The sequence below is a fragment of the Typopeltis vanoorti genome, chromosome 4, assembly GCF_054136105.1.
Source record: "Typopeltis vanoorti isolate ZY-2024b chromosome 4, IOZ_Tvanoo_1.0, whole genome shotgun sequence".
NCBI classification, from domain to species: Eukaryota; Metazoa; Arthropoda; class Arachnida; order Uropygi; family Thelyphonidae; genus Typopeltis; species Typopeltis vanoorti.
The window spans coordinates 76649001-76671948 of record NC_143552.1 but is presented as its reverse complement, the minus strand read 5'-3'; the positions used below and the strand labels follow the sequence as shown (position 1 = coordinate 76671948).

The following is a 22948-nucleotide window of genomic DNA, read 5'->3' as shown; positions in this document are numbered from 1 at the left end:
GAGTGTTATGGGAGATTTTAACTACAGCAGTATAAATTGGGGAGAGGAAGTTGCATGTAGCAATATCGGAATGGAATTTCTATAATTCTTGAGGGACAAATGCCTTAGGCAACATGTAATAGAGGGAACAAGAGGTTCAAGAGTTTTGGATTTGGTCATAGCATCAGGAGAGTTGATAATAACTGAGATGACATCTCTCCCACCAGTTAGAGAGAGAGTGACCATGTGGTTTTGACTTGGAAGATGAATAGACATGCAGAAATATCAAAGAGACGGGAACATATGTGGAATGTTAAGGCAGGTGATTATAATAGTCTTAGACATCAACTTGGGGAAGTTTCATGGAGGGAGGAATTGGAAGGCTGGGATATCATTAGTGCTTGGGAAATTCTGAAGGAATATTTGTTAGCAGCAATAGTAAGCTGAATTCCACAAGTGAAGAAGAGGACACAATTTGGTGTAAAGTGGATGACAAACAATATTGAACAGGAACTGCATGTGAAAAAGAGGCTATGGAAGAGAAATAAGGAGACAGGTGAAGAGCAGATGCATGAAGAATATAAGACACAGGCCAGGAGAGTGACTAGTATGGTAAGGATGGCGAAACTGGAATATGAGAAGAAATTGGCCCTAAGATCCAAAGAAAATCCTAGGGAATTTTTTAGCTATGTGGCCAGTAGGAGGAGAAATGATTGTGGAAGAATGACATTGTGGGATAAAAATGGGAATAGAGTGATGCAGAGGACATAGTGGAATTGTTCAATGAACACTTTATTGGTGTATTTCATCCTGAAGGAGTGAATTTTAATACTAGAGGGTTAGGGCAAGTTAGAAGTTTAGAGGTGCAGGAGGAGAGCATGTTTCAAATGCTGAGTACTCTGGATGTCAGTAAAGCTATGGGACTGGATGATATTTCACCACGAGTTTTGATTGAATGTGCTAAAGAACTGACAGCTCCTTTGACCTGGCTTTTCAATGAAAGTCTGGCTATGGGAAAGGCGCCCAGGAAATTGAAGGAAGGTAAGATAGTACCATTGCATAAGGGCGGTAACAGACTGGAAGTGTCTAATTATAGGCCAGTTTGTGTGTCATCAGTAGTTGTTAAGATCTTTGAGAAATTAGTTAGGGACCATATACAACATTGGGCAGATGTTATCTGTGAGAGTCAACATGGATTTGTGAAGGGGCACTCTTGTTTTAGTAATATGCTAGCCCTTTTATAATAAAGTTGCAGGAGAGTAAATGAGAGAAAGGGCAAATGAATGAGGATGTTGGTTTAATGCAGCAAAATATGAGGTCTTGAGGTTTGGGACACGTCGATAGGATGCTGTGTACTCTGTTGGAGGAGCTATACTGGAGGAAGTAGTGGAGACAAGAGATCTGGAGTTGATGATTGATAAAAATCTGAAATTTAGGGGACATATTGCAAAGGTGGTGAAGGTAACACAGAGGATTGCTGCAATAATGAGAAGGACACTGACCTGCAGAGATAAAAGAGTTATCATGCCGTTGTATAAGACCCTGATCAGACCACACTTATAATATTGTTCTCAGATTTGGTCCCCAGGATTTGAAGGGGATAAATTAACTGTGGAAAGGATACAAAGGTAGATAACAAAGACAGTTTGGACTGTACAATGTTAGTTGTGAGGATCAGCTGAGGGAATGTGGACTGCAGAGTTTGGTGGATAGAAGGAGTGGTGATATGATTGAGACTTTTAAACTGTTGAGAGGTGGTTACACTGGGGAGTTCTTTTGCTTGGTTGAACAGCAAGGAGTGATGACAAGGGGCCATTCCTGGAAGTTACGAAAGGAAACTGTGAGCAAGAGGGTGAGGAGTGGTTTTTTTGCATGGAGGGTGCTTGAACCCTGGAATGCATTGCCTGATAGAGTGGTGAGAGTGAGAACAGTCAATGAGTTTAAGGAGTGGTATGATAGACTTTGTGTTTCCTAGGAGGGACCTCCCACAATGAGTCTTAATAGACTTGTGTTTCCTTGGAAGGACCTCCCTTGATGAGTCTTTTGACTCTTTGGAGGCCTAAATAATAATAAATTATTGATATAAGAATTAGTTTGGCCAATGAGATTTTGAAGAAGATTCAAGAGATATTTAGCTAAATAATAAGTAGGAAAACTGATGCAATCAACTATTGTGTGTAACAGATAATTAGATTTCTACACCTTTAGTAACGCCATAAATACTGTACATGGGCAATGAGCATGATGAATTTGCAATTTTTTAAGTGGTTTGGTCCAAGAATTTATATGATTTGTTTGTTTGGCTTTGAGTAGGATCTCTGCTAATTATGTTATATGTTGATCTGTCCCATAATAAAACATTATTAGATTTGTGGTTATACTTTGTGACATCCATCAAACAGTGGCATTTCCTTTATTGGCTTTTTTATGTTGTTGACTCATGAGAAAGCTAATAAAAGTTTGATTCTTATGTTCATATTTTGAATGTTGTAGCAAATTCTTTTGTTTTCTCCCTTAATAATGCTCATGTTATAGTGAGTGAAAATATCTAGGAGTTTTTAATACATTCTAATTTCCCTTGTATGTGTCAGACTTTTTTTTCTTTTTTTTTCAAAGTATTATTAATCCCTTAATGTACTAATTAAAAATCAAAAAGCTGTCGTTTTTCTGCCAATTTTTTGGACGAGGGCGATTTGCTGGATCAAATTCATCATTATTTGAAAAATAATGATGAATTTGTGTAAACGCAAACAAAATAGCCGATACACGCCGTTAGCAACTTTTCTCAGCTGAAAGGAAATAGGCACAAGATTGTCTAGCATCTATATTCGGTTGTATTTATATGTGAAACCAAAATTCAAAATCAATTTTGGAGCATTAAACAAAAGACATGTCACAGACATGTCTTTTGTTTAATGCTCCAAAATTGTATGTTAAGGGGGTTAAGGCAAGAATTGCATTTTGGTGACATTGAAAGTGACTAAATTATCCTCTCTCCCTTGCAGAATGGTGTGAAGATCAGTGTTTAAAACACTGGTTGAATGAATGAATTCTTTAAGTTCGAGATGTTTCTGCACTTCAAGGTTTATCTAATTAGTAGAAAGGAATGGAGTATTCTGTCATCAGAAGAACTCTGGACAGGATTTTGAGCTCATAAAGGAGAAAATACTGAGTCACTTGGCAAACCTGTTAGTGGAGGAAACCATTCACCATTTGTAAACTGGAAGATTTTTTATTTAAAAGTTGTATATGTATCTTCTTTTTTTATAACTTTACTGATGATAAATGTGTGTGTACAAAGCCAACATAGCTACTCACTGATGAAGCCTCAAAAAAGGCTGAAACCGGTCTGGGTAGTGACCTCCCTCCATAATGTAATAACAGCATACATTTCCTAGGAAATGTGTTTTTACATTATGGAAAATACCTAAGAATAGCGATCTGAACTTCCCCCACCTTTGCAACGAGTCGTCAGGTATTGTACTACGTACTAGGGTCACTTGCATTGGCTAACGCTAGTGTCGCCGATACTTTATAGTTTTACTATATTCGGCAAGAAACTCTCTGATTCCTATCTTTGAGTTTCTTATTCGGTTTTAAAACTATGTGGGATTTAATATCCCCTTAATTTAAGTAACATATATATATTTAAGTTAATAATGACATTTTGCAAATATACTGTAAATATATGAAACAACTAAGAATTACAATAAAATTATGTGTTACAGCATTCCATTCCTGCTATTGAACTGAAAGGACCTTTCTTCCCAACTCACATGGGTCCACTGAAATTAAGGAGTTTTCATCGTCCACCTTTAAAACGTTATTCTCATGGTCTGCTTTCTCAGCCAGGACCACATGGAGTTATTCCACTTCTTAAACATATAAAGCGGAAAGCTAAGGTGAGTAACTGATACCATTTGTTGTACTGAAAACTTGTTCTGCCTATTTAAAAACATAATGTACATATACTTCTCACAATAGCAAACTTGAAGAAACCACAGAAACAGTTTGCTCATGAATTTCTTTTAGAAGTATGCTTATTTAGCATTAGTCAGGATGATATACTAAGAAAATTTGTTATAATGGTGTTTACTATAGTGATAAGCTGCAGTTGAGTGAATAAAGTAAATTAGTTCTTGAGTTTTAATTTGAAAATGTACATGATACCACAACCTTCAGCTTTATCTTGATATTTAGCAGTACATTATGCATAATATTATGTTCTGTCCAGAATAATTTTAAGATTATCTCTCTGATTTTTTTACCACTCTTTGTGAGAACATCTCTCACATTTATCCAGTTCTAGGTTTTTTTTTTAAATAAATCTCTAGTCTTCTCTTCCATATAGTCCCTCACTAAATCCTGGTTAAAATCACTTAAAAAAACTTTATTTTTTCCTTTTTTTTTATATTTTTCCCTTTTTATATAAACAGGTTCCAATGTGTATTTGGGTGTATTACTAGACGAATGTTCAAAACAGTTTGAGTTTTGTCCATGCTTGTAGTATGCCGTCAACTTAAGTTTTCCCTCCGGCATTACTTTTAGATTTTAGAACTTCTTGAGTTCCTTGCAGTGCAGTTTCATTAGTATGATACATAATGTGTATGTTTTCAATCCAATTTAAATTGCCAATCATTATCAACAGTATATGCCTCCCCCTTTGTCCATTTTTCCTGTCTTATTATTATAGTATGTAAGTAGAGTTCTAAAACATGATTCTCCTTTTTCAAACCCATGCTATTCATCAAAGAGAATTGTCATCAAACTGTTCTGAATCCTGGTTCCCAGTAGCTTCTATATCATTTTTACCACAACTCCAGACAAACAAATTAGCATGTAATTCAAAGCCTTAGTCTTATAATTTCTCTTTATGAAGTAGAAAAATTTTTTCCAGTTTCCACTCCTTTGGAACTTGGGCTAATTTACTATGTTAACTATGTGAGTTAAAGCTGTTGTTAACACCCTGGAGTATTCCCTCAAGACACGTGGTGATAGTATATCATCAAGTCCTACTGCTTATTGACATCAAGTTTACTTAATTCCCATGTATATCTCCTGCTCACTCACTATCAGTGGCTTCTCCTCCTCACTCCCCCACTGCTCTCAAGTTCTACATGATGTTACTTTCATGAGGCTAAAATATCTTTACAAATTGATCATTTAACATCTTTACTGCTAATCATTCCACCTCAGTGCTAATCATTATATCAGTTTCTCCAACTAGTATCATCCTTCTATAATCATTCTTTCTTCAACTGACCACATATCAAAAAAACTCCCTAGGATTTCTTTTAGACTGATGCTCTTACTGTACCTTCGCCACCCTTACCGAGCAAGTTACCTCTCTTTCTTGCACTTTGTACTCCTCATGTAACTGATTATTTCCACTCGTATTATGCGGCCTCCACAGTGCCTTTTTCTTCTAGATTGATTAAATTTCCACCTCCTCATTCATCCATTTCATACCTACCTTATTTGACCACTTAACTTTTGGAATGCATTTACACATTGCCTTTGCCTGTTTGCTTCCTGAACAAGTCCCAAGCAGCATTGATCTTCATTCCATGATATAGCTGCAAGTTGTCTTCTGAGTTTTTCATAATCACCTGCCTTATAGTTCCACATATACCCCTTTCTCACAGAAGTCCTCATTTGGCTGGCCATCACTCAAGTAATCATTTCATGGGCACTTTCACCAACTGGAGGGAGATTTAACACCTTTATAACTCCAGACAAACAGATTGGCTTGTAATTTGAAACCTTAGTCTTATCACACCCCCCCCCGCCTCTTATGAAGCAGAACAATTTTACTGTGTTCCTCCAAAACTCAAGAAATTCATTTTCCATACCCCCAAATGCTGTCTCTTCATTCTGATCTATATTACCATAATTAAAATCACCCTTTTCTTATTAGCTAGGCTGAATTTTTATACATTTCCTTCTCATTACCATCCACATTACCAGGTTTATAGCAAAACCCAACTAGATATCTCATTCTGTTCACTTCCAGCTCTCTGTGGAGGCAGCATAACACACACCACACTGCTTCAAACTACTGCCTCTATTTGCTTCCTGCATCTTCACCTTAGATGGGGATTTCTCCTCTGCTACTATCATCAGCACTCCTCCTACTCTTCCACCCTTCTTATCCTCATGAAAACATTATATCCATTCATCTCTATTCCTCAAGAATGTCATCCACATCTAACAATGTCTCGCTTATTTGAATGATTTTTGGATAAATATACTCTATTAATGCTTCAATTTCATTTTCTTTATTACAAATACTTCTGGCATTTGTAAATATACATACTAGCTTATTTCTGGTTTTATAATAAGCCTTAATTGCCCCACTCCTCAAATATGACTTGTCTACCTCTTGCTTAGCCAATCTTCTCTATTGTTACTTGTCATCATGATTGGAGAGACTTGCTTGTTTCCCCCACATCTCTGGTCATCCCAATCCTTTCTTGTACACACACACACACACACACACACACACACACACACACACACACACACACACACACACACACACACACACTTATCTGATCCTGTATCCATTATCCACTCTTTTCATGCATTGTCTTACCCCCATTTCCCTGTTTGTTTCATGTTTCTTCTCTCTCATTCTTTTCACTCATGCCACTCACCTCTTCATTCACAAGCTCTCCTATTTTCCTGCTCTTCTATATCACCTCTACCACCTCTTGCTTCCTCATATCTTCCATTCAATTCAGTCATTACTCACTCTTGCAGCAACAGTTTCTCCAACTGATTGGAGAAACTGTTGCTGCATAACTTGTAAAATCATTCAACAAATCCATTTGAATGTTTCTCATCTCTTTTTTAAAGCTTCATCTGTTCCTCAGATTCATCCCACACATTCACAAAATGAATACCTCTTTCTTCATACAATTTCATTAAAATTCCATTCATAATCCTTGCTCACTGTCTTAACTCATAACTAAAATACCCGAGCGATATGTCTTCCTGACTACCTCTGATTGCCTCTCCTATTACACTGTTATTTTTTACTGTCTTTAGCAACATTCTCCTTGTTGCCATTGAGATCATTTGTGCTTACTACCATTACCAACTCTTATACTAACTTCTTCCCATATCTAGTGCTTCATTCACTCTGTTTAGTCTATCCCCTGGAAATCAAACCTTATGCGCCTTCTCATTAACCACACCTCTAATAATCGAATCCCTATGCATGGCTACTCTTGAATCATTGGACACTGCTTTCACACTGTTATCTTTTATTCTGGCCTTCCTCTCTCTTCCACATATAACTGTTATTCTTCTCATTTCACTCCACATGTCTTGCCTCATCTTCACCAACTTTGCTTTCATATTCTGAATTACTTTCTCATTGCTCTTCCCTAGCTCTTCCAGGTTGGTCGCACTTTCATCCTAGGTTAAATTTTACATGCACTATCTTACCACTGCTTTCAGTCACCTTGTTTATACTCTCTTTCTCATTTCTTTAACTGTCATTTATATTCCCTTCACTACAACATTTATGGTTTCACAGCTTCCAGCATTAACTCCCATTATTTCATTTTCCTCACTTCCAACACGTTTTGCATTTCTGGCTCATGATGCATCAATAACACACTATCACAATCCATTTTCTGAAATTTTTCTTTATTGGATGTCTAAACAGCAGAGTAGGAAAGAATTTTAGATATACAGAAATATTTTGAAAGTTTGGAGAGCAAAGTCAATAATAATAATAATGAGAATAGTTTCTGATTTTCTACAGGATACAGACTTGTAAATAGTAACACCATGTTTCATTATAAAGACATGCTTAAATTCAACAACTAAGAAACATCTTGGTTGATAATGATATCTCCAGACTTGTTAAGAATACGAGAATATGCTGGGATTGGAAATAGATGATGGTCAGTATTAACTTTTATGATATTGAAAAATATGTAAGAGTTTTTAAAAGAATCAAACAGCTTTTAGAGATGAACTGTAGACTCAAATATACAAATCTTATTGGAGAAAAAATGAAAGAGCTTGAAAACAAAAACTGAACCTCAGAAATTCAGTGGCATCTAAAGTTTGCAAGGATAGAAAAATTATGACTTCACATAGTGGTCTCAAGACAGTACTGGAAGTATAAAAACCTTATTGAGCATTCTGGGAAGTAAACATGCATATAGAGAATGTCCAAGCATAGCTAAACAAACATCATTAGAGAATTTGAGTAATGATATGGAAGATAAATATCAGGAAGGTGGAAAAATCTTGTGGATGCTATTGAAGAAAGCTAAGAAAGGAAGGAGGTGCACTGTAAAAGGAATCAAATGATGAAACTGACAAAAAACTGAAGATAATGATATACTCGATGTCTGAATAAATAACTCTGAAAGATTGTTAAATAAGTGGATAGACACAATGACAAAACAGTGGTAGAAAATGTTCAAGAGGTATGCAATCAGATGTGCATATTAGTATTTAAGGTAGAAAAAGCCATCACATATCTGAACCATGAAAAGAAGTTGGAAAAGATGTTGCTTAACCAGCAGTGCTTAAATAATTTGGATAGGTTTCATAAGTGAGTAAAAGTGATCAGAAATGAATGACTGCATGGATAATTTATAGAATGAGCAGGTAGATATCATGGAAGAAATAGCACATTTATTGGCAGTCTTTCACAGGACAGAGTGTGAGCTTGAGAGATTGGAGAGACATCTCACAATTTGGAATGCTGTGTACAGATGTGGTCAGTTGAATTTCTTGGGGATGAGAAAGAAGTCGAGATGATCCAGAGATGGTTGATCAAGATTATATGGTGTGAGTGTGAGCTTGAGAGATTGGAGAGGCATCTCACAATTTGGAATGTTGTGTACAGATGTGGTCACCTGAATTTCTTGGGGATGAGAAAGAAGTCAAGATGATCCAGAGGTGGTTGATCAAGATTATATGGAATGAACCTTATGAAGATAAATTGAAGATTTGTAGGTCAGTTACAAAATTAGTTGGTTTGTGTTCAATATTGGAATACTGTGAGTTAGCATAATGATAACAACAAACTATAAAATGGAAGAAAACCCACATTAAGAGTGCTTAAGGGTCAAAGCTGTATAATTGAGAGGAGACCTCCACATAGCCTTTAAAGGAATGCAGAGAACCTACCAAGGCTTCTATCCTAATGTCCATTCCTCACCTTCTTGTGGTGCACCCTGTTAGGTATCCACCTGAATACTGAACGAACGAGCATGGGCTGGCAATTTGGGATTTAACCGCCCAAATTGAATTCTTATTGGCGTAAACCACAATATGAAATGATGGTACAACATAACAGAATTTCATGCCGGCTGGGGCGTTGCCGGTTAAACAAGGCCCCCCCCCCCCCTCCTGTTGTTTTCTTCAGGGAACCAGGGCAAACAGCGAAAAGTCAGCTACTGGAACAAATCCTAAAACTTACTCCAACTCAACATCACTAGAGTTAAAAATCGGTACTATCAACATAAGAAGCCTGAATGACAAAGAAATGGAGCTAGCTGAGGAATTGGATAAGTACCAGATCGACATAATAGGGGTAACTGAAACAAAAAAGACAAAAACTGGTGAGATCTTTCTGAGCAATAAATACAAAATGTTATATTCAGGCAATGACAATCAAGGAAAAGAAGGAGTAGCCATAGTATTCAACACTAAATATGAGGCTAACCTTGAATGGCAGGCAGTGTCAAGTAGAGTGATGTGGACAAATATCAGAATGGGAAATTGGACAATGAGATGTATTTGTGCCTATGGTTCCACAGAACGTTCTACTAAGGTAGAAGTGGAGGAATTTTTTGAGGCTTTAGAGAAAGCAACTGACACAATGAAAAAGGAAAAGTTGGTACTTATTGGGGATCTAAATAGCAGAGTAGAAAATGATTGTCAGACCTACAAAAATATTTTGGGAAAATTTGAAGAAAAGAGCAAAGCTAATAATAATGGCAAGTACCTATTGGGTTTCTGCTCAGGACATGGACTGGTTTTATTACTAACACCATATTCCAACATAAAAATGTGCACAAATTCACATGGAGAGAAGAGGCAAGGAATAAGAAAAGTCTCATTGACTATGTTATTGTTGATAGTGATATTTTCTTCCTGGTGCAGGACACAAGAGTGTACAGAGGATTTGAAATTGGAAGCGATCACTGTTTAGTCTTGAGCAGGATAAAATTGAATTTCATATTGAAAAGAATAACATGTAAGAAAGTTTTAAAGTGAATAAAAGTTGAGCAGCTCTCAGATGTGAACTGTAGACTAAAATACACAAAGATTATTGAAGAAAAAATGAAACAGTTTGAGAACAGGAACCAAACCTTGGAGATTCAGTGGCAAGCCTTGAAGAAAATCTTGATTGATTCAGCCAGAGAGGCATGTGGCGAGGTTGTCGCAGGGATAGAAAAATCTGAACTCCATGGTGGGCTGAGGAAGTTACAGAGGCAGTGAAGGAAAAGAAGAAAGCATATAAAAAGTTCCTAGCAAATAAGTCAGCTTGTGCTTTTAGAGAATACAGAGACAAATGTAAGAAAGCTAAACACTGTGTAAAACTAGCTAAATAAAAGTCATTGGAAGACTTTTATTTAGCTTTTATTGGAAGACTTAAGAACATAGAAAATAAATATCAAGAAGGTGGCAAGATATTCTGGAGGTTGTTGAAGAAGCTCAGAAATGGAGGAAAGACTGCTGTAAAAGGAATTAGAGATGATAAACGTAACATGAAAACTGGGGGAATAGATATTCTTGAAGTTTGGAGTAATTACTTTGAAAAATTGCTAAATGAAACAAGCAGTGATAGCACAGTGGTAAAAAACACTGAACAGGCATGCAGTCAGGAATGCATAACCATACTTGAAGTAGAAAAAGCCATCAAAGGCTTGAAATGTGGAAAGGCAGCAGGAGTAGATGATATTCGACCAGAAATGCTGAAGTATGGAGGTATAAAAGTTTTACAGTGGCAGCACTGCATAGTTCAAAGGGCCTGGACAGATAACCCACAAATGTTCAACCTGTTCTTATAAAGTTCATTCCATAGACCTACTACCATCTTGGTCACTCGCTTCTAGATCCTCTCCTCCACCTTCTTATCACCAAGAAACTCTGGCAGCCAGATCTGTGCGCAGTAGTCAAGATGTAAATCTGTATGATTTATTAAATTGGTAGATTTATTATTTATTAATAAATTTTGTTCTGCTGGCCTCAATTTCACATCAGTTAGCCTTACATGTGCTATTTTCACTGGCCTACTGTTGAACTGCTACTCTCTTTGGTTGCAGTTCATCGGCTATGATCGATATGTTAACTATGTCTCATTAATGCCAATAACCATTGTCCAGGATGAGCCAATATCAAAAATTCCTCCTTCTTGTTTCAAATGCTCTTGACATTAGTGTACATAAAGTGCAAAAGCCCCTTAGGCTCACCACTATCCTGACTCTTTATACTAACCATCCCATTCTGGTTTGTTACCTGTGGTACTAACTTAGGCATATTATACACATTCTTACACTCAACTGCCTCACTGTTTGCATATTCACTCAGCAGCTAACCCCCCCCCCCCCACACACACACACATACACCAAAAAAAAAGCTCTAATTTCCCCGATTCTTCACATCTACTTCATTCAACAACACTTTTTCCAGTTTCCGAACACCAAATCCATTCAGATGCAAACATCCTTCTTGTATAAGTCCTTTTGCCCATCAAACTTAGTCCAAGATATTCTGGAGTATCTCCACACTTCCACAAACTCCACATTGTAAAATATCGCGAGAAATAAGTTTTGTTTAACGAATTTTCGCTAATTATTTTACAATTAAAATTTTGTCTACAATAATAAAATATAAGAATGTACTATGTAGTTGCAATAATAAAAGAATTGTAAAGATGTGTATGCTGTTAAAAGTGCACCTGCACTATAGAAATGTTACTAAGAACTTAAAAAGACGTCGGATTAGCACCGAGCACCACAAAGATTGTAAGATCAAACGGCCTGCGGTGACCTAGGTCCATTCATTGCTCGTGGCTAATCCTGGAATGTTCCGAATTAAAAGAACTGTGATTTGAATAAAAGGGCAATACAGCACATGGTTCGGGGCTTTTTTCGACCTGTGGCTGACTTTTCCTGGACTTTAGTTTAGCACCTACGAGGGCTCCTTCTGGAGAAGAAGGATGGTTGTTTTTCCCACCGCTGATGTACTTTTGCCGCCTGCTCTAGGCTGCGGATAGCACGGCAGAACTCCAATGCATAATTCGAAGAAAGACAATCAAGGATTTGATCTAATAGAAGTGCCATGTGTATCATCAAGTAATCGAACTTTCCTCATGGGAAATTGTTAACAAGTAAGCCCTAGTTTTGTTTTGCAGTATGTGATACGATTGTGTCTAGAAAATCGTAAATAGAAAGAAAGAGACTAATTGTTAACTGGCGGCTATATGTGAACTGAATGTCTAGTTTTTTGAAGAACTTGTTTTGTTTATATTATCTGATTCTCGGGATGCTTGATACAATATCTGAATTAGCCTTAATTAAGAAGTAAATGTAATGGAAGAGAATTAACTGTCATTCTTTATTTTAGTCCTCCTTCTCAGCTCTACTCTGTCATACCGCAGCAGCAGACTCACTATCTTAACTCTCTTACTCTTTTCTTTTGCTATTTCCAGTAATTCTTTCATGCCATACTTTTCTTCTTTTAAATCATTCATTACAACCACTACAATAATTTCTTTCAGCCTACCCTTTTGCGCTCTAATAGCCTCACTAACAGCATTGATTTTAACACCAGGAAACCATAATTTTGTCAAACCCATTGATCATACCTTTTATGATTGAATCGGCATACAACACTTGCTCCCTGATTTTTCTTTCTCTCTTGGTGAAGCCCTCATTTTTCTTATCTTGCATTTCTTTCTTTCTGTTATCAGATGATCCACTTGTCAGACATTTTTGCATTCTCTCCAGCTCCCGCTTCGTCCTATGTACCATTCCACACAACCAAGCTATCTCCTTTGTTGCAGTCAACTCTTCATTCTTTACATCAGCATTACTATTGTTTTGTTCAACATTTTTACTCTCTCTCTCTCTCTCTCTCTCTCTCTCTCTCTCTCCTACAATCTTATTTTAGCTAACTTTTGCTTCTACATTCCTGCATTCTTCCACTCCATCAGTTTCACTAGGTTTTATTTCCTTTCTGTTTCTTTCATTTATGCCATCTTTTATCTTTTCAATCTGCTTCGGTTATTGCCTCGTAGTCTAATTTAATATATTGCACTTCCTACAAATTCATACCTTCCCTCGTCTCCCATCCATTCTCTCCACAAACACATCCCTTAGACTCTACCATGCATACACATTACACTCACAACATCAAATCAATTTCAGAAAGTCTATTTCGTTAATATTACTTGATTTTTCCAGCGCTCCCCCTAGTCGCACTCGCTGATGATGCATTGTTGACCCATGTGAGTACCGGCATTGTGTTCTGTTTAATAAATAATAAATCTACCAATTTAATAAATCATATAGACATACTTCATTCTCAAAAATAAATAGTATAACACTTTTTAGCAACACCTAAAGAGTATACCAACACATAAATGGTATAGAAGAAATCGCATCTATTTAAATTTAGACACCAGAGTAATGTTTGACATGTTTCTTTATAAAGATATTCTTTAAGGAAATGAATTTTATGCAGGATTCTTGTCTTGTTCCAGTGAACTCTATGTTTAGTATAGATAACATGCTGAGCAAGTCCAGACTGTTCATGTTCATAATGTTCTTGTTCTCATGTTCTTCATGATGAATATAAATAGATCTGTTTAACATGCAAGAAATCTGGTATATTTCTTGCATGGAAAACCAAGAGGCAGAAGCTTATTCATAGGAGCTATGAGAAAGGTGGAAATTTTTCTGATGAAGCAAAAGGCAAAAAAAATTTGGTGGTTTTAAAATTTTTGCTGTGTGTGTTTGGAAGTGACTTACACATAATGAATAGAAATGAAAATTATTGTTTTTGGAGTAGAAGAGGCAGAAATTTTAAAACTGTTAAGTGTTTTTTGATGAATAAATCATTAAAACCATTTGGTAATTAGGTGGATTTGATGTGTTGTAATTCTTTCTGTAAAAGTTTGTCAGACAAACATAAAGGATGAGCATGATATAATAAGGTCTTAATAGTCCCAGCCTTTTGACTATGAAAGTGGCGAGAATCAGCATGGATATAGCGTGTATGAGTCTTCTTCCAAAAATCTGATAATTGTAAGCTGCCATCTGATTGACAAAGAATGAATAAATCTAAAAAGGTTGTTTTGTTATCTATACTTCTTTTTCTAAGGCGAATTGGATCCTAGGATGGTTTGAATTATTTTTTAGAAAGAAACTGCTGTAACTCAGTGGAAGAGCCATTCCAAACTGTAAAACATTATCTGCATATCTGTACTAATGTGTCATTCTAAGTGAAATATTTGAAAGAGATGTTCAAAGTGTTCCATGAAGAAATTGGCAATGATTGGAGGAAATAGGATTGCCCATAGCTGTTTCTTCTGTCTGTATAATTTGTTTTGAAAGGTGAAATAACCATAGCATATAAGAAGATCAAATAGTTTTACAATATCCAATGGAAACTCTTGTTGGATTGATTCAGTGGTCTGATAAAGGAGTATTAGTAAACAAGGTGCAACATCTAAGCTGATCATAACAAAGGAAGGGCTGTTGTTGTGCAAGATAAACAAGAGTATGATAGAAAAATATCACTATTATTTCAAGGCTGTTCTCCTTATAGGCCTCTCTCATGTGATTCTAGTGGTAGCGAGATGAATAAGCTTAATTCTCTTAGTGATAATGTTTCTGTTTGGGATGAAGAACAAAGAAAAAACTTAAAACTTATGTTGAAGCACCCAGATTATATGGTTTACCCAAAGTTCATAAACCTGGTGTCCCATTATGACCAGTTGTTGACTGTATAGGATGTCCCACTTATAAGTTATTAAAATACTGTAATTTACTTGCTTCTTCTACTAGAAGTTCTTCAACTTATATATATATATATATTTATATATATATATATTAAAAAAAAATCACTTTTGATTTAAAAATCAAAATATGTGATCTTCACTAGTCCTTCTGATGTAGCCATTTAGTTTACTACAGTTAAAGAAGTAGTAATCGTTACATAACCTCTGTATGTTGAAAGTTTATTTTTCACTTGGTTAGAGTATAATAAATTTAGTTTAATCCTTTATCCAAGTGTGAGCAAACAAAGTTTGCACTTGAAGAAGGTGGTACAAACTTTAGGACTGGGTAAGGTGTTGTACCATCTTACCCCAGTCCTGAAGATACTTTCAGGCGCAAACTTTGTTTGCTCACACTTGGATAAAGGATTAAACTAAATTTATTATAACCTCTGTATATTTTTAATATAATTACAATTATTCTTTCTTTTCAATATTTGTAGTAATTGAATATAGAGTATTAGATCTAATTATGTCTTTATAAGCTATTCTCTAAAGAAAATTTAATATTTTCTTAATTAAAATAGTTGAATTGATTTCTATTCTATTGTTGATCAGGTAAATTTATAGAAATAATTTATTACTACATTTAAAATTATTTATATACTATAAATGTATTATTTTTTTACCATTTTTATTTATAGTATTTTCTTTATAGATACCTGTTGAATTATTCATTTTGGATTTTTCCATTTCTTGTATTTTAATCTCTTTAATATCATGTAGTAACATACGTTTTGTAATTATTCATAGAATTTAATGCTATCACCTTCTCTTCTGATAAATTACTACATAACAGTAATAATTATTGTTGAGTAGTAATTTGTCTATTTTGAAATTGATGTATGAAGCCAAATCATAATGCTTGCCTGTGCCCTTTGGTCTCTACTGACTCCATTATATATCATATCAAAGTTTCACTTTCCATGGTTCTTAATTTTTTTATATTTTCCCCAGAAATTATTGCAAATCTTCATGTATTTAGTATCATATCTGTTTTTTTCTAAGCTATTTCTCTTATGTTCAAAGGTTGAGTTTCTATTCCAGGGTCATTTTCCAAATAGTCTGTTCTTTTATTTAGTTGCTCTTCTTTAGTGACTAAATAGTAAAGTAAAATGTCAGGTTACTAGCCCAGTGATGGGTAGTTCAGTGGGGTACTACCTTTTAGGCCTCTCCAAATTTAAACCCATAAGAAAAATAGGGTATTGGCATTTCCTTCAGCTTAAGATGTTATACTTATACCAGCAGATCTCCATTGTGAGTACTCCCCCTTTTGTGGTATGACAATAGATCACAAAAAAAAGGCAGAGATATCATTTGATAAAAAGAGGCTATGTTTTGCACACATCTTTGACTGTTTAATCCCTCTTATCATTAATGACAAAATATTAGTCATATAAAAAGATTAAAAATTTTCAAATGCATTATGTGTGCATAGTTTCTCTCTCTTTCTCTCCAGAATTAGAAATATTCTACATACTGTATAAGAAACTAGATATTTAAAAAATTGAATGAAATAGGACATCTTTATATTGCTGCTTAGAAAAAAATACTATTGAACTTGGTACATAAATATAGATCAAGTTTATAATTGTCTTAGAATATTCTAGGAATATATTTTAAACTAGCATTTTCTATTTAACTAAAAATAAATTTAAGAAATGGAATAAAATTATTTTCTTTTCCAGCTTCGTGAACAAGAAAGGCAGGCATCAGGTGGTGGTGAGATGTTTTTTATGCGAACCCCAGAAGATCTCACAGGTAGAGATGGAGAATTAATTTTAGCTGAATATTCTGAAGAACATCCACCTCTTGTGAATCAAGTTGGAATGGCAACAAGGATAAAAAATTATTATAAACGGGTATGTAGTTTGATAGCCAGTTTTATTTTATTTAATTTTTTTCCTCCATAAACTTCATGTTATGCAGATTTTATTTTTTTATACTTTCATACATATAACTTTGCCTCATTCTAGCAGTCAAATATTTGCTTCAGGTTTTGCTATTCAGAGAAACTTTAATCTTAAAAATATGTTTTTTATTAAATAATATTTAATCCAATTTTTTATTACTTACATATGAATTATATTTGTACTTTATTAAAAAAATACTGCATATAGTTTGAAGGCAAGCACAAATATGTTGGGTATGTGATGATTGTTGTGCTACATCCTTTCATAATAAATTTAGTTTAATCCTTTATTGAAGTGTGTGCAAACAAAGTTTGTGCCTGAAAGTATCTTCAGGACTGGGGTAAAGTGGTACAACAAATTTATTATAGTCTGACCAAGTGAAAAATAAACTTTTTACATCCTTCTATATTACAGCTATTGATTTCATTATGAGTAACTTTTCATATTAGTTCCAGCTATGAGAGATTTCAGAACTTTATCATGTGAATGCCACATACATCACCAGAGTTTAAAGATCGGTACTATCAACATAAGAAGCCTGAATGGCAAAGAAATGGAGCTAGCTGAGGAATTAGATATGTACCAGATCGACATAATAGGGGTGACTGAAACAAAAAAGACAAAAACTGGTGAGATCTTTCTGAGCAATAAATACAAAATGTTATATTCAGGTAATGACAAACAAGGAAAAGAAGGAGTAGCCATTGTATTCAACACTAAATACGAGGCTAATCTTCTTGAATGGCAGGCAGTCTCAAGTAGAGTGATGTGGGCAAATATCAGAATGGGGAACTGGACAATGAGAAAGCATCTGACACAATGAAAAAGGAAAAGTTGGTCCTTGTTGGGGATCTAAATGGCAGAGTGGGAAATGATTGTCAGACATACAAAAATATATTTGGAAAATTTGAAGAAAAGAGCAATGCTAATAATGGCAAATACCTGTTGGATTTCTGCTCAGGACATGAACTGGTTATTACTAACACCATGTTCAAACATAAAAATGTGCACAAATTCACATACAGAGAAGAGGTAAGAAATAAGAAACATCTCATTGACTATGTTATTGTTGATAGTGATGTTTTCTTCCTTGTGCAGGACACCAGAGTGTACAGAGGATTTGAAATTGGAAGCGATCACTATTTAGTCTTGAGCAGGATAAAATTGAATTTCATATTGAAAAGAATAACATCCAAGAAAAATTTAAAGCGAATAAAAGTTGAGCAGCTCTCTGATGTGAACTGTAGACTAAAATACACAAAGATTATTGAAGAAAAAATGAAAGAGTTTGAGAAAAGGAACCAAACTTTAGAGATTCAGTGGCAAACCTTGAAGAAAACCTTGATTGATTCAGCCAGAGAGGCATGTGGTGAGGTTGTCTGGAAGGATAGAAAAATCAGAACTCCATGGTGGACACAGGAAGTTAAAGAGGCAGTGAAAGAAAAGAAGAAAGCATATCAAAAGTTCCTTGCAAATAAGTCAGCTTGTGCTCTTAGAGAATACAGAGACAAATGTAAGAAAGCTAAACACTGCGTAAAACTAGCTAAGCTAAAGTCATGGGAGGACTTTGGCAAGAACATAGAAAATAAATATCAAGAAGTGGCAAAATATTTTGGAGGTTGTTAAAGAAGCTTAGAAATTGAGGAAAGAGTGCTATAAAAGGAGTTAGAGATGATAAAGGTGACATGAAAACGGGAGAAAATGATATCCTTGAAGTATGGAGTAACTACTTTGAACAATTGCTAAATGAAACAAGCAGTGATCGCACAGTGGTAAAAAATACTGAACAGGCATGCAGTCAGGAATGCATAACCACACTTGAAGTAGAAAAAGAAATCAAAGGCGTGAATTGTGGAAAGGCAGCAGGAGTAGATGATATTCGACCAGGAATGCTGAAGTATGGTGGTATAAAAGTCTTGCAGTGGCTGCACTGCATAGTTCAGAAGGCCTGGACAGAAGGACGAATTCCTGATGATTGGAGTAAAGCTCTAATAGTACCATATATAAAAAGGGAAATAAAACTGAATGTGAGAATTACAGAGATATTTCCCTACTGAGTGTTCCTGGTAAGATCTATGCAATTATACTTAGAAACGGTCAAGAAGAATTGTGAAAGAAAAGCTCAGTAAAGAACAAACTGGATTCAGACGAAATAGAGGCTGTCAGGATCAGATCTTCACTTTACGACAAATAGTCGAGAAAGCATGGGAATATAACAAAGATCTGTATTTAAGTTTTGTAGGTCTGGGAAAGGCATATGACAAGGTGCCAAGAGAGAGAAGCTATTCAATACACTACAGTTATATGGTGTCAGTGGGGATATTAAGCAAAACTGAGTCTTTATTCGAGTTGTAAGTCAGCAGTTAGAATTGAAGGAAGTACAGGAAGATGGTTTAATGTTAAATCTTGTGTGAGACAAGGATGTACGCTATCCCCTCTGTTATTCATTATCTATATGAATCACATTATGAAGGAAAGTGGTATTAAACATGATATCGAAATTGGAGATGTTAATGTCAGCTCTTTGCTCTTATGCAGACGATGTTATACTTCTAAATAAATCTGCTACAAGTTTGCAAGATTCCCTGACTAAATTGAATAACTGTTGTAATAGATATGGTATGAAGGTCATGAATAAAAAGACAAAGACAATGAAAATAGGCAGAATCGTTGAAAATGTCAACTGCATTGTGAATGGAGAACCTGTGGAACAAGTAAAACATTTCATCTACTTAGGCACGATTTTTAGTGAAGATGGTAAATTAAATATGGAAATAGACAACAGAATTAATAAAGCTGGTATTGTAGGAAGTCAGTTGAATAAATTCATATGGAATAAGAGAGAAATTAGCCAAAACAGTAAATTAGCTGTATACAAGACAGTGTTCAAACCAGTTTTAACTTATGGATCTGATAGCTGGGTCATAAATAAAACACTTGAACAAAGACTAGAGACTGCAGATATGTGATTCCTGAGAAAGATTAGGGGCATGAACAGGTGGAATCAATGGCAATATCATATTAAAACCGAGGATATTAGGAAAGAACTTGACATTGTCAGCACCCAGGAATGTGTTAGCAGAGCTAATCTCAGGTGGTATGGTCACTTAAACAGAATGGGAGAGGAAAGATTAGCAAAACATGTGTTCTCTGTCAGGTTGTTGGGAAAAAGATCCAGAGGAAGACCAAGATATAGGTGGATTGATACAGTACAAAGTGCCTTAAACTATAGAAATATAAGATCTGATAATATTGGAATCTTGACAAGTAACAGACTGATCTGGAGGAAAATTCTAGATAGGAAGTTAGTACTGATGTAAATTTTTCATGTTATACTATCATATCCTGTACACCTTTTGAGGGTACATGTCAGGAATTTGATGATGATGATGATGATGATGCCACATATAGACATAGGTTAAGAATGAAGAAATCTATTATTATTTTAAACAGTGTGATGTCACAAGCATTTTCAAACTCTCTATTCATTATTACTTCAAGATCCCTTGCCTTTTTCATTTTGTCCAGTATAATTCCACTTATAAAATATGTAGTTTTCCACCTATGGAGATCCTAAAAGTTAATACTTTACACTCATCTACATTAAGTTACCATCACCCTCCCCATATATATATATGGGGAGGTATATATATATATATATATATATATATATATATATATATATATATATCACTTAAATTTTCATTTAAATCCTTCTGAAATATAAATTATTTGTAATAGCACTCTCCATCTTCATGTACAAACAATTGAAACAGTTTGGTTATTAAGGTCATTGACATAAAAGTGAATAAAATTGAACTCTGTGGGATAGACATGGATTCTGGTTGGGTGCTCTCTGGCAAGGTATGTCGAAGCAGATGCATGCATAGACGCTGCCCTTGGGTCGAAAGGAGTTAAAGAGTGTGGAGTTTGGATGGTTGAGGTGAATAGTGATGTAGGGAGGTGAGATTTGAGTTTCTGCCAGATAGAGTAGGTGGCGTTTGGTAGACTGCAGGTTTGGTAGACTTTGGTAGTGGCCACTATTAAAGTTGGAGTTTAGGCCATGGATGTTGGTGAAGTGGATTTGTAGGATTTTTTGTCACATGTTTGACCGCAGGGTCTTGCATATTTCCTATGTAGTGCCTGCATACTGGTCACCAAGGTGGCTGCTAGTGGCGTCACTTGGTTTTTGCACCAATTTGGCTTTTCTCTAGTCGATAGTCCAGCTGTAGTCACCATTTTGATGTTTTTCTGCAAGTTGTCTTCGAAGCTGGCATCTTTGTTCTCTTTGTTCTCCAAGGCATTTGATCGAGTCTGGTACAAGGGCTTACTAAACAAGCTGCCATCGTTTGGTCTATCTCAAGACCTCTGTAGTTGAATTGCCAGCTTTCTGTCTGGAACCACATATAGTGTGTGCCCAGACTAATATTAGAACCTTGAACTAATATTAAACCAGATATTAGAATCTTGTGGAACCCTTGCCAGGGTTACCCAAGGTTCTCTCCTCTCACCAGCCTCTTCCTACTATATCAGTGACCTACTTCAGCTTACTTCTAACCCAATACACAGTTTTGCAGGCTACAGCACATTGCACTCCTCCCTTTCTTTTGATAAACCTTACTCCACACAACTCACCTCAACTTACAGAACGGCAACCACCACTGCCCTCAATTCAAAACCAGTACTGTCTCATTTTTCATAAAAATAAAAAAAAATAAAAAAAAACTTTTTCCCCAGTTTTAATTTTGACAACACCCCAATTTCCAAACAATCTGAGATTTCTTTTCTTGGAATTACACTAACATCAAGCCTCTCCTGGCATAAACACATAACAAACATTGCATCCTCAGCTTCTAAAAAACTAGGATTTCTCTTTCTCTCAAGATATTACTTCAACCCTGAACAGCTGTTAACCTTATATAAATCACAAATCCGCCCAACCATTGAATACTGCTCTCACATATGGGGTGGGACCCTAAAAGCTCCCTCAAAATGCTCGACTCAATACAGAGGAGAACAATCAGACTTATTAATAACCCATCTCTTACTAACTTATCCCCCCCCTCCCCCCACTTTCGCACAGACGATCGGTCTCTGCACTATGTATTTTCTACAAATATTTCCATGGAAAATGTTCATCTGAAATAGCATCAATAAATCCCCCACTTAGTACTAAGCTCGTTGGAACACATGCAGCTGCTGCTCAACATCCCTACACAGTGCATCTTGAAACCCACAGAACAAGTTTCTTCTCCTTCATCCCTGCAGCAGCTATACTATGGAACAGTCTTCCCCTTGATGTGTTCCCTAAGGAATACAATATACAGTCATTCAAATCCAACGTGAATAAGTACCTTTCCCAACCTATAGTACTAATGTACTATAGGTTGATCTACCAACCTCTTGTGTATGGGCTCAACATAAGGAAAGCACAGTTTCATCATGTACTCATTTCTTATGTAATCACTATATAATGTGTCCTTGCTTTCTTATTTGTGCATTAATATTCACCTTACTCCCTCTCACTTCTCCTTTATTAATCTTGTTTGTTAAAAAAAAAAAAAATCGCTACTCCAGTCACTTTTGTTCACATTTTATTTTAAGAAGAGACCACATCTGCGTTTTCTTTCTCTTGTTAAAGTTTTTCTCATTATAATATTTAAATTATTTTTATTTATGTTAGTATCTACCTTGATATTGAATGAACAAGGATGGGCTGACAGATTAAGATTTATCCAACCAAACTATATTCTGTATTGGCTAAAACTGTATTGGCAAAGACAGTGATGACAAAATGAAATACCATTCTAGCTGGCTATGGCATCCTGCTGTTAAAAGTCTCCCCCCCCCCCCCCATTTTCATCAAGAAACCAGAGCACAAACATTGAAAAGTCAGCTAATGTAACAAACTCCATATTAGCATCAGTGGAATTACAAGGTACACATTGACAATTTTTGTTACTGACACAAAAAAATAAAAAAAAAAAGAGGCAAAAATAAGAGATTTTTCTAAATA

At 35.5% G+C, this 22948-nt stretch overlaps 1 protein-coding gene across 1 annotated transcript in view; it reads left to right on the top strand.

Moving 5' to 3' along the window:
• The window catches only part of LOC150107422 (transcription initiation factor TFIID subunit 1-like), a 960372-nt gene that overhangs the window by 324903 nt on the left and 612521 nt on the right, over positions 1-22948 (top strand). Inside the window, exons 16-17 of the mRNA XM_090391850.1 lie at positions 3708-3881; positions 16708-16881. Coding sequence (XP_090247976.1) covers positions 3708-3881; positions 16708-16881 — 348 coding nt within the window. The remainder of the gene's footprint in view (positions 1-3707; positions 3882-16707; positions 16882-22948) is intronic.